This window comes from Cydia fagiglandana, chromosome 10, assembly GCF_963556715.1.
Source record: "Cydia fagiglandana chromosome 10, ilCydFagi1.1, whole genome shotgun sequence".
NCBI classification, from domain to species: domain Eukaryota; kingdom Metazoa; phylum Arthropoda; class Insecta; order Lepidoptera; family Tortricidae; genus Cydia; species Cydia fagiglandana.
The window spans coordinates 7,105,446-7,118,688 of NC_085941.1; the positions used below are offsets into that span (position 1 = coordinate 7,105,446).

The 13,243-nt window shown below is 42.0% G+C and overlaps 1 protein-coding gene and 1 long non-coding RNA gene across 5 annotated transcripts in view; both read left to right on the forward strand.

The window, feature by feature from the left end:
* Nucleotides 1-13,243, forward strand: part of LOC134668174 (uncharacterized) — a 764,384-nt gene that overhangs the window by 227,480 nt on the left and 523,661 nt on the right. The gene's annotated exons all lie outside the window — the stretch shown is intronic.
* LOC134668123 (uncharacterized) lies at nt 3,584-11,456 on the forward strand. Of its 4 annotated transcripts, none has more exons than XM_063525624.1 (4): nt 3,584-3,710; nt 4,997-5,197; nt 9,417-9,537; nt 9,798-11,456. In XM_063525624.1, exons 2-4 carry the CDS (start codon nt 4,999-5,001, stop codon nt 10,279-10,281), a joined length of 804 nt encoding a protein of 267 aa, XP_063381694.1. In that variant the 5' UTR covers nt 3,584-3,710; nt 4,997-4,998; the 3' UTR covers nt 10,282-11,456. The 4 variants fall into 4 exon arrangements, with proteins under 4 accessions (XP_063381694.1, XP_063381696.1, XP_063381697.1 ...); XM_063525626.1 differs by having other exon boundaries at nt 9,813-11,456; XM_063525627.1 differs by having other exon boundaries at nt 9,432-9,537.

The following is a 13,243-nucleotide window of genomic DNA, read 5'->3' on the forward strand; positions in this document are numbered from 1 at the left end:
TGGAAGTTTGTATGGAGAGTCAATAACCACTGAACCGGTTTAGATGAAATTTAGGATGGTATACATCTGTGATTTAGATGAAAATGATACCAATCATGACTTCAAACCTTACCTTAAGCAGTATTAACCTCAGGAACTCAGTTTCGTCGACGAAGTTGAATTCCCCCCATACTCCATTTCACAACTTTAAAGGATGATTATTGAGATAAAAAGTATCTTATGTCCTGTCTTGGGACTCGAAATATCTGTACACCAAATTTGAATTAAATCGGTTGAGCGGTTTAAGCGTGAAGAGGAATTTAAAAAAAAAGGTATTTGTTTAAAGTTTATATGTTTTTTCTTAGGAATGGTATCAAAGTGATACCAAAAATGAATTCAGCACCCCCGACTTATACGAAAATGATACCAAACACGGCCTAAGAGCTTCACTAATGTAGATATCAAGATAAAATTGAAAGCCCTAAATAAACATTCAAGAGCGGATATCTCAAAAACTATTCAAGATATCGAAAAACTTGACTGAATAAAACTTGTAACAAATTTTATCAGCTTTTGATTTGTCTTAGTAATCATGTCGCTAAGACGCAAAGTTTCCAAGATATAAGTGAAAAACCGAAAAATGAGACCTTCTTTCCCCCCTCTACCCCCCAGCACCGGGGCTACGGCCGGGGACTTTTGATATGTTCACCTCCTAACTAGTCCAAACAAAGCTACGGAGTCAAAAATTGTGTTCCTAGCATTTCCCTCTATAACTTCTTATTGCTTGGCCTAAGTGTTTGATTTATCACCTGAAAACAGTATTGTTGCGTCGTCTGCAAACAAAACACATAATTCATTAACAACTTTTGGGAGCTCGTTAATGTATATAAAAAACAGTGTAGGTCCTAGACGCTACCTTGTGGAACCCCGACTTTAATAGTTTCAAAGGCCGATTAGATTGTATGCTGCCCAAAATTTTCTGTTCCTTATTATAACTAACAATCATTGTTGCTTGCTGCCTATTCGTCAGATAACTTTCAAATAACTGTAGAGCATGTCCTGTTATTCCGATATTATCCAACTGTTTCAAAAGAATTTCATAAATTACACAGTCAATCGCCTTAGACATATCCAGCAACAATGATACACATGGTTTTTTACTATTTACTTTATCCCATATGTCATTGAACATTTTGAAAACTGCTAAGGATGTTGATTTCTGCTTTTGAAAACCAAATTGATTTGGGTCCAGTATGTTTTTCCTACTCAAATACGTACTTAACCGCTTTAAAATTACCTTTCCAAATATTTTTGAAAAACATGGCAATAGCGCTATAGGCCTATAATTATTTGGGTCATCTAAGGCACCCTTTTTGTGAAGTGGCTTAATAAGTGCCTTCTTTAAAGCGTCCGGAAATATACTAGTACTCAACATTAATTATATTGACGATGATTTGGAAAGGATGCTAACCAATAACTACCATAAAGGTATCATTCAGTAACGGGCAGCGGGTTTTGTGTGACTTTAAAGTCTTTAAACACATTGCCATTAAAAATACCATAACTCAAGTCTCATTTACTGCTAAGCTACGGTCGCCGGTCGTAGCGCTATGTAGCGAAAATACTTCGTAGAAGCAAAGCGACAATCGGCGCGATTCGGGAAATGAATTACAGATTCACTAGATATATGAAATAGTAAAGATATGTGACGTTCCACGGCAAAAGGTACGAAGCGTTACGGAGCTCGTTCGTCATTCGCTATGGAGCGTTTACCAATTGCACGTTGGCTACGCCTTTACTGTATGACGCAAAAAAGACGAATTGGCTTCGTCAAGTCGTCGTAAATAATTTGAGAAATCAACCTACTATATAAGTACTTTTTTGAAAGTTTTGCGGTCAAGAAATGATATAGGTATCTGATGTGACGTTGATGACGATCCTTTTATCGGGCTGAAATGTTAAAGTTCACCGTTTATTGAACTGTTTGAACTAGACCTTTGCCATAGGAATATTAAAAATGTAATAAGGTGCCGCTTCATAGCGTTTAATAACGATGCATGTTCATAATATATTTATAGCCGTGCGCGGAATAACAAGTATGGGCCGCACTTTATACGCGGCTTAGGGTTGATCCTATCCTGGAAAGTGTTTCATCTTCGGATCAGAGCTGTCGCTTTATATCTAGGTAAGGGACAATCTAATTTCCCGCCTATTGTCTTTCCGGGGAATCTAATTACACAGACTTTTGAGTTTTGATAAAAGACTGTTAATTGCACTTATTTTCTTAGCAACAAAATAGCGTATTAACTCATCGGGATCTACCGTTGAATGCAAAACTGATGATACTAATTGGAATTAGTTTGAATAAGTGCAGCTAATAAATTATACATTTGATTTAGATTGAAAAACTGAAACAGCGTAACTACTAACAGATTTGAGTCAAAATAAGAAAAGGAATTTTAATACTTTGACTCAAATTTGTTTTCATTTTACGCATACCGACGGTATTTTTACTCTACCTATACTAATCGGACCAATCCATCATTCCACTTTCGTGCTTATCGATGTCGTCTAAAAATAACTTAGGCTTTTAACTTTTGGCTGTGGCGTTAATCTACTCGGCCTAAAAACAAACTATTTCCAAAAACAAATTTCCATGTCTGTGTCAGACATTAAATATCTTAAGAACATGCGTTTTTCGACTTAAAATACGTGAGTGACGGTCGTTCTTAATTTAATATTTAGTATTTATGTCCAAAAATTACACGAACATTATTGATAAAAAATTTACCAACACCACGAACCTTTACTTGGTACCAATGAGTTTTGGGTACCAAAAGTTCGTATGTACGTACGATTCGTACGAAGCAGGTACCAATACAATTAAAAGCCATTGGTCCAAGAAAAATCTTTGAAAGGAAACTATTCGATGAACCTAGTTTCCCCTTGGGGTTGTAATGAAATGAAATTAAAATCTTTATTTCAGGGAACTAGGGGCCCATACCTAAATACCTTAAAGCTAATGCTAATGGTAGTCATATATATTCTTAGGATTGTTGGTGTGGTGGTTGCCTCACACTAAAATACAGTTAAGGACCCCTGACTTTAACCACTAATTTGATAAATTAATTACTTTTACGCTTAATGTAAGGTCGTAATCGTGTACTCTGATTAATGTAATAAATTAACAAAGAATACAATTTAAATTATAATTAGAAACGGGTCATAATAAAATATATTAAACCAATTCCAAACTCAATTACCGCGATAATGAAATAAAAATATATGAAGATATTTTAAAATAAGTAACCGCACTTAATTTTATAGTCTTTCTTTCTATCCGACACAAAAATCTCCAAGCGTAAAAGGGACAACCATACAAAACATCCCTTAAGTGATGCGCCCTAATCCATGGCGCGAAATCTCAACGCGCAGTCGCAAATCAATACCTCACCCTATACTAACTCCCTACATCATGCTGTAAATATCGCTCGTGCTAATATACATTGCGCGCTTACTAAGGCATGTTATGAAGCGGGTACTGCAAAAAGCGCAATGGATTTGAAGTTAAAAAGTGTGATGTTCTAGTATCGTGTGTTTGGGTATGTCACGGAAGAGTTTCGCGCTTGCGCTCTGCATCCGTGGACCAAAATTTTGGGACAAGTGTAAGCCGTAAGCCGTGTCCTAAAGTGCGTCCATTTTGAGAGGATTATCGAGTTTTAATACAAAAAGTGAGTAATTTAGTGAACATATCTCGTAGTCACTTTTAAAACTAAGTATAGGTACCTACTTAAGTTGAGTTTGTGTTGTTTGTGTAATATTTTTCTAATGATTGAAAATCCCTTTGTTTAAATGATTTCCAATGTACAAAGTCAATTAATTTAAATAAGACAGGAACTCGTGAGTCGTCATCATAATCTATCAAAATGTACTCATTTTATTACTTAGCCTTATTTCAATACCTTTTTGGTTCGTCTATCTATATATACAGTGTGGAAAAATAAGTCGGGCCTTGGAGGGAAACTAGGTAGGTACCTTAAATCCTTAAGTTGGCTAATTTCACATAAAGGAGACATTCCTTTATTTTTAAGAAGAAACGGAATACTGCATTCAAAGATTTTCTAAAACTCGCTTGCCTCGCCCGGGACTCGAACCAACTAAAAAAAAAAAAACCAAACGCTATTTTATTAAACTAATCGATAGGATTATTATTCAGGATAAAATGTATCTAACAAACCTTTGGTCCAGGGGTATCCGCCCGGTGTCCCTTATAGTCATTAATAGATACATGAACTGTTGATCGACTCAACGTGTTGGCGTCGGCCCCGCGCACAACTCTCATAAGTTCGGGACTTTACCGTTCCGTGCATGGGGAGTTGGGGACGATACAGGACAGGTTAGCCACAGTAACGTAATTAGATCTGCCACTGATTGCCATCATTTACTAAAATATAGTCCATTCAAGTTGATTTGTTTTGGTGAAATTTACCTATTTAGTCGAGGCAGAGGGTCCCATACTGGTCATAATTTAAGATCCTGGATCGAAAAATGGGCGCCGCTTTCCACGGTCTTGACCATATTATTTACGTTCCTTAACACATTCAGGGCCAAGAACCCGACAGTCGGATACACTGAGGGGCTACCGCGAAAACCGAAATTCGCAAATTGCGGGGATTTTTCTCTATCACTCTAATTACGCCGTCATTGGAGTAAAAGAGAAAGATCCCCGCAATTTGCGAATTTCGGTTTTCGCGGTAGCCCCTCTGTTCGTAGCGACTACGACTTACGAGCGTAAACCGTAGCACTTACTGTCAATGAAAGTGTTAAGTCTCGCTACACAACATTTATTTATTTATTTAATCTTTATTGCACATAAGGAAATACACTGTACAAATGTAACTTAATGCCATAAGGCATTCTCTACCAGTCAACCTTTAGGCAAAGCAGATAAGTTGTAGGCGGTTTAATTAGCAGCAAAGACTTAAAGCATATACTTGATATCTTCTATCTCTTCCAGCCATGACGTGCGGAGCGGAATGCATGTCTCTAGGCCCGCCGCCAGACTCCATCCTGTACTTACCACCTCCACCGCTACCGGCGTTCCTCGCTAATGCCGCCAACCTGACACCGCCCTGCCGCGCCTCGAAATGCCCGCCGCAGAACAACGAGGAGAACTCCTTGTTTCCGGGCGTGGAATACCATGAGCTGCCTAGACACGGTGAGTTCTAAATGACTTGTAGAGAAAATAAGGGCTCATTTAGACGGTGCGACAACTCGCATGCGAGTTTCATTACATTGCGGTCGTCCGAGTTGATGTAACCTCAATGATCCGCAATGTAACTAAATTCGCATGCGAGTTCGCGCGCCGTCTAAATGAGCCTTAAGGGGTACAGATTTTAAGTAATGATTTAACTATGTATGGATACCGATAGGGTATAGATTACCTTACTTAATGTATGGAAAGAAAACAACTGCAAATCCTACACTTCCATGACTCCCTACTAAGAAATTCAGAGTATAAGTTTACCTGCGAATGATGTCGTTAATGTAGTTAAAGCTATGTGTTTTATGGTATCACTTCATATTTCCATAGGTACCGTTTAATAGCATGATCGCTTTGAAAATGGGGCTAAATGGGGCTTAAGGGAAGAATTAGTACTATATATGTCGGGCATAAAGGCATCGTGTAAGGTAACTTTGTGATCAAAAAGAAGAACGTTATATATAATTACATTACATTACAATTATTTTCGGACCCGGGTATGTCCTTAAACTACGTCCAAACCAGCGGTGGTAGGTCCCGCAAGGGGCCGCCTGGTTTGCTACCACCCTCCCGCCGGAGTCAGGCGCCAAGCAGCCTTGCTGCGTTTCGTCTATGTGCGGGAGTACCAGTGCCTTTGGGGGATGATTGGCTGTCAGTTGTGTTGCATAATGCCGGTTTTTGGATTCCTGAGTGACGTCGGGCCGAGCGGCTCACGCTGGAGGGTAGCGGGATCCGAGGCACGGTCTTGCCGGTGGCCGACCGCAGGAAGTTGGGGGCCCAATTGTACGACAGCCACGTGCGAGAGGCTGCCCCGCCACCTAGCGAAAAATCCTGGAATAGCTCCACCGTGCCAGTTGGCGACTGGACGGGAGGACCCGGTGGGTTATTTCAGGGGGGCTCGGGCGTCCCCGCAGTCTCCAAGTGAGCTCCTCATTGTCCGGATTAGCTCAAGTGATCCAAATGGTAAACGCAACACCTCGACAGGCATTTTTTCACCCATCCCACACTCCACAAATATGAAATTGAAAAGAAAAAAGAATAGGGTTAAACACCGGCTGCACTTCCTCCCATTGAAAGTGCACCTCACCAACATCAGGGGGTTGCACTCAAATATCGATCCGGTCCACCACCATCTTGAAACCGAAAAACCGGACCTATTCTTTTTGACGGAGACGCAAATCAAAACCCCAGCGGACGCGTCGTACCTCAACTACCCAGGCTACTCATTGGAACATAAGTTCAGAGCACGTGCTGGGGTCTGTGTGTACGTCCGCGATGACATTTGCTGCAAGCGTCTCCGTTGCTTTGAGGCTGCCGGGTTTTCCACTTTGTGGATTATGGTTGACTCGGGCTCAGAGAAAACTCTGTATGCCTGTGTCTACCGATCGCACAGCGGAAACCAGGAGACAACTAGGCTCTTTGACCACCTTACTGAGATGGCAGATAAAGCCCAACAGCGGTACCCTGCGGCTCAACTCGTATTCCTTGGGGACTTTAACGCCCACCACGAGGAGTGGCTGTTCCCGTTCAAGAATACTTGCCACGCTGGGAGGGAAGCGCGCAAATTTGCTGTATCCCTAAACCTTACCCAGCTGGTAAATGTTGCGACGCGGATACCGGATGTTACTGACCATACACCCAATTGCCTTGACCTTCTGCTGACAACTGATCCAGACAGGCACTCGGTTTCGGTCTCAGCTCCGCTAGGATCGTCCGATCACTGTCTAGTGAAATCCGTGTCGATCCACTCTCCTCCTGATCTCTGCCCTAGGGGCACGAGGAGAGTATGGCGATACGAGTCAGCGGACTGGGATGAGATGCGGCATTTCTTTGCGTCTTTCCCCTGGCGGCAGGTCTGTTTTTCTTCGGGTGACCCCTCGTGTTCTGCTGAGGCTGTTGCGGATGTGATTCGGCAGGGAATGGAATATTTCATTCCGTTCTCCGACCTATCGCTCGATCACAAGACCCGAGCATGGTACAATTCGGACTGTGCTCGAGCCGAGGCCCTTAAGCAGTCTGCATACCAGGCTTGGGTATTAGCCCGCGATACCAAAGCTGGAGCACAGAGGGTTCGCGCGAGGAAAAAAGCCTTTAACTCAGCTGCCAAGTCCTGCAAACGGGTGCTTCGAAAGGCTCGATTCGACCACGTCAGTCGAATAGGGGCCAAACTCGCCTCCTACCCTCCTGGTAGCAAGCGGTTCTGGTCCCTGTCGAAAGCGGTCGAATCCAACTTCTGCCGACCCACATTGCCACCTCTGCAGAAACCTGATGGGACACTGGCCCACTCCGCGACAGAGAAAGCAAACTTGTTTGCTTCTCTGTTTGCGAGCAATTCACGTCTAGACGCAGGCTCAAAACTTCCACCTACGCTACCTCAATGCAGTTCCTCTATGCAGAGAATTGCTATTCATCAAAAAGAGGTACGCCGAGCTCTGCAGAATCTTGACGTGAATAAGGCCAGTGGACCAGACGGTATACCTGCACGTGTACTAAAGCAGTGTGCGCCTGAGTTGTCTTCTGTACTGACACGCCTGTACCGCCTCTCTCTCCAAACAAGAACGGTGCCGAAATCCTGGAAGCTTGCAAACGTGCAGCCAGTACCCAAGAAGGGTAGTCGTGCTGATCCCTGCAATTACCGACCAATCGCCATTACCTCCATGCTCTGTAAAGTCATGGAAAGGGTACTTAACGGCAAGCTGCTGGCATACCTCGAAGCAAATGATCTGCTCAGTGACCGTCAATATGGCTTTCGCCGAGGTCGGTCTACTGGGGATCTTTTAGCGTATGTCACGCACTGCTGCGGCGAGGCCATCGAGAGGAACGGTGAGGCGCTTGCTGTTTCACTGGACATCTCGAAGGCCTTTGACAGGGTTTGGCACGCAAGTCTCCTTAGCAAGCTTCCTGCATACGGCATCCCTGCTGACTTTTGTAGCTGGCTATCTGATTTCTTGAGTGAACGGTCGATCAGAGTAGTTATTGATGGCTGCTCTTCAGACCTCATGGCCATTGACGCCGGTGTTCCTCAGGGGTCTGTTCTCTCCGCAACCCTTTTCCTGCTCCACATTAACGACATGCTGCAACCCAGCATTGTAGGTTATGCAGATGACAGTACGGTTGTTGAGAGATATTTGGCTAGTGCAGGGGACAGCAGGGAGGATATACGTTCACAGAGAGAGGCCATGGTTGAGCGAATGAACTTGACCCTTAGTCTCGTTTCCCAGTGGGGTGATGACAATCTGGTCACGTTCAATGCCTCCAAAACGCAGACGTGTCTATTTTCCGCAAAACGGAGTCCATTCGACCTGACTCCTTCTTTCCGGGGTGCATCTGTACCTATTGCCGACAGCCTGGAACTCCTCGGCATGGAGCTGAGTTCAGTCCTCAGCTTCGGCAGCTTCATTGAGTCTAAAGCACAAACTGCGGCCAGAAAGCTGGGCGTCCTAAATAAGGTGAAGCGATACTTCACACCTGGACAGCTTCTAACACTTTACAAAGCTCAAGTCCGGTCGTGTATGGAGTATTGCAGCCACCTGTGGGATGGCTCAGCTAAATACCAACTCGCCGCTTTGGACTCAGTGGAGCGCAGAGCCAGGAGGATGATTGGCGACAAGAAGCTAACGGCTAAGCTTCAGTCTTTGGCCCATCGGCGGAAAGTCGCCAGCCTGTCGGTATTCTACAGGTTGCACTTCGGGGAGTGTGCCCAAGAGCTACACGAGCTTATTCCACCGTCCCCATTCTACCATCGGACTTTTAGACGCACGGCCGGTTTCCATCCTTACTTGGTAGATATTCCACCAATTCGCACGAAGCGCTTTGCTTCTACTTTCCTTATGCGCACTGCCAAGGAATGGAATTCCTTGCCGGCGTCTATATTTCCGTGTTCTTATAACCCGGCAACCTTCAAATCAAGAGTGAACAGGCACCTTCTGGGCGAGCTCGCTCCATCGTAGGCCACGTCTACGCCTCGGCTAGTCTGTGGCCATGAGTAAGCCCATTCATAATAAAAAAAAAAAACACTGGATGTTGCACGGAAACCAATACTGTTGAAGCGAGGAAATTGGAATTACTGCATTTAATTATTGAGGTACCATTTCCTTACCTCAAACTATTGTTAAACATGGAACTTCCAGTGTTTTTACATGTCTCTTGATGGTGATGGAACCGGTGTTGGTAGTGGCGGGTGTTGCAGAACCAGGCGGTGGCGATGACACGTGGCTGCTCGTCCTCATCACGTGCTGCGTAGCTGTTCTCTGCATCGCGGCACTGCTGGCGCTATTCCTGTTTAGGTGCCGAGAGTAAGTGTCAGCCATCGATATATCCTGTTAGTCTCTGCCATCTCATCTAGATTGATCTCTGATATGATAAGACTCTGATTGAAATTTTTTTATTAACTACTCAATACCTCTTTAAGACTTACAATTAAAAACAATAGGTAATAATACGTGGTAATAGCTAGGTACTCATGAGTCATGACATCCGTATGACATTCATGTAAGTCTTTTAGACTTTCCGAATTCCAATATCTTATACTCATTAATTTTCCATTACCTACAAGGTTATCCTTGTACAGGTCCCGAGGCGCTTGCAAGAGCAGCTCAGGCAAGGCAGGAGGCTCCAACGCGCTCTACGGGGGTGCAGCCCTCGACTCCCGCGTCCTCTGGGCCGCCCTCACCCCCAGGGGTACCCGCCACTTTGTTGCTGACACATACCCCCACGATGAAACTGAAGACCATCACTATGAGTGCGTCGAACCTCCGCTATACAAGTTGGGTCCACCAGAAGATCTTGCTATTACCCGGCATTTCAACGTCGAATACGAAGATCCAGCTCCACTGATTGAAAGCTATGCTGACCGCACTGAGGAATACTTCAGAAACGGTATGGAAACCCTCCGCAGGGGAAGACCGCTGGTTTCCTCTCCTACTAGAATCGAACGACCCAACTTGCCACCTCTTAATCTTCAGCCGAGGACCCTCCGCAGGGCACCGCATTCTCGACGGGTGAGTGACGCCAACAACCCGGAGAAGGCGGCCATCTGAACCGAGGGTGGCGCGGTCTTCTCCGTCGCCGACTCTACCGATATCGACTACGATTGGCAACCTGACAGCGCCAACGTCGATCGACTCGTGTAAACATTCCAGGACGTATAGGCAGCGACATACTAAAGAGGATTCCTCACGAATACCCTGACTCTAGTGCAAGAATTGTGTTTATGGTGAATATAATTTATCTTTTGGGATGGAATTCTATGAACATCTGCCTGTCTCCTTTCACCCTTCTAAGGTTGCCGTTGCCTGTATTTTCATCTATCTCACTCATCATTTGTGTGAAAGAAAACGTTATGAGCCGCTTAAGCGGCCGATGGACCACTTAATTCCATTAGTTTTAGTTTTCAGTGAATGTAAAGCTTGAAGTGCCAGATTATAGTGAACAACATTTTCAGTGGCTGAGGTTTGTGCAATAATGTTCTTTAGAAACTTATTGCTATCACAATCGTGACACGTTAGATTATATTGCGTTAAATCCAATCATCTATGGCCTGTTTCCATATTACGTCACACATCATCTTTTCTAATTAATCTAGCAGGAATGGACCGATGGTATGACACACCAGTGTTCGAAAATTGGTGCTGTTTAGCAACATGCCGGTAGTTCTATTCGTTGTGTTAATATTATTTAACTTTTATCATACTGTAAATAAAATATTTATACACATATTTTATATTTTTTTGTTTATCAGCTGTGCGATGTAAAATACAATGCAATTCGATTCTAGTCTTAGTAGGTACGTCTTACTGCTACCCTGTAGTGAAATTGATGTGCAACCCTTTAGCCGTCTATCAAACTGTGATTATTGTTTTTTAGGTACTTACTTATGTGAACTAAGCTTTTACTGATAAGTAAGTGCACTTTACGTTCAATGTTAAAAATGCCTAGCTACAGATTGAAAGCCATTACCTTTTATTCCCATGACGGTTAAAGGGATAAGTAACATCGACATTTCTAGTCAATGCGTATAAATGTCACTATGTATTTTTCACGATTGTACCCTGTACTCGATGTCTATTTCTACTCTAGGTACTTTATTAATACTGCAATTACTGCACTAGAAAAACGCAACGTATTGATATAGGCGAAACTGCGTAATGTCTGTGTTTTACATTTTGTAATGACTGCCTTTTATACGTATCAATAAACTATTGTTTTACTCGTATTTTTGTGTTATTTATTTCCAATATCCTGCATTGCTTATGGTTAATAACGCGCCAAAGACGTCAAAAGACGCGACCGGTTACAGTGTAAGTTACTACAGTGTAATATTGTAATGAAGGATCGTTCTCTCATACAAATTTTGAATTTCGCGGCTTTCTACATGCTTGCCAGAGTCACAGAATAAATAATAGTACTACCGTACAGAAAGGAAACTTCCTACCATAGACTTACAATATATAGAGACGGGGTCTCAGCGAGCTGTCACTGTTGCCACTTTTGTTTAGTGTACGATTAACAATTTAACACCACCTTGCTGTAGCCATGTCGATAAAGTCATATCGATAAACTATCGACATTTCTTACAATTTTAATTTTACTTCAAAGGTTTGACGATATCTAAAATGAACAAAAACGCTTTTATTCTTTATTGTGGTTATCAGATCACAATTTTATCGTCACGCCCCAGCAGGGAACCAAGGGAAAGTTCAGATATTTAATTAAAATACATAAACACCTACTAAGATATGTGTTCCGCAATAATTGAAATATTTTATTATATTCTAATATATTTATTATTCATTAGCATTTCAATTATGTATATGTTTAACAAAGATATTGAAGCTTCAATTAATTGCTATTTCGTTCCACTGTGTAGCATTTATCGATATATAACATGATTAAAATCGACTTTTCACATCCCTAAAAGAGCACACATACACGTTTTTACGCACACATACACAGCCTGGGCCCAGTTTTATAAAGTTACAAGTTACAGGTTACAAGAGTACAGGCTACAGGCACCTGTAATGCACTGTGAACGGCTACAGGTGTTTTATAAATACACATAAATAATTACAGTTTTAAAGAACCACGGTCAATCTCGATTACATGTGAAATCTACAGGTGTGTAGGACATCACTATTTAAAAAAAAACGTGTGTCATAGATACTCGGTTCTCTACTAAATTATGTGTTTTTGTTTGCTGTAAAATATTAATTACTGGAAAAATGGCCAGAAATGAAGGAAAAATCGAGTGGTTGAGAGCGGCGTTCCATGCCAAGGATATACTTTTTGGGCCGTTTTCAGATTCAGATTAAGTTAGATTTAATGAAATATTTACGTAATAAGTAAATAACATGTAAATAAGTACTCTTTCACATTCTTACATTAAAATGTATCGTTTCGGTAGCGGCTGTATCGTAAATTATGAATAGTACACTTTACCATAATGTGAATGCACTATACTTAAATAAAGAGACGAATGCTAATAAATCAACGACAAATATCGGCAATAATCCCTTTCCATTTCCTAGTAGATAAAATAAAACAAATCGTCAATAAAATCAATATCAAACATATTGTCACTTTATTTCCTATTTACTATATATTTCAGATACATTAACAAAAACTGATAAGGTCAGTGCATGGAAAAGTATGCATGCCCTGGCACAATCGTTGGCGTTGGTGCTTAACAATAAAGAGTAAAGTTTAAAATCTCTCAGAAAACGAGTCTACAAGTAACTGCTGTTGTGCTGTTACAGGACTCAAGACGTATGTAAGTTTTTGTTACAAGTGTACCAATCTACACTTGTAATTTACAATATTTTTATAAAACGCTTGTTCGATTATGAGTTTAAAACTATAAAACTCCCGTATTTTCGTCTATGGTTGAGCTACAGGCACTTGTACCTGTAACCTGTAAAATTGTAACACAGTACTTTTATAAAACGCAAATTGTAAAAAACGGAGCAAGTGTTGCCAGTAAACGCCTGTAAACTTGTAACTTGT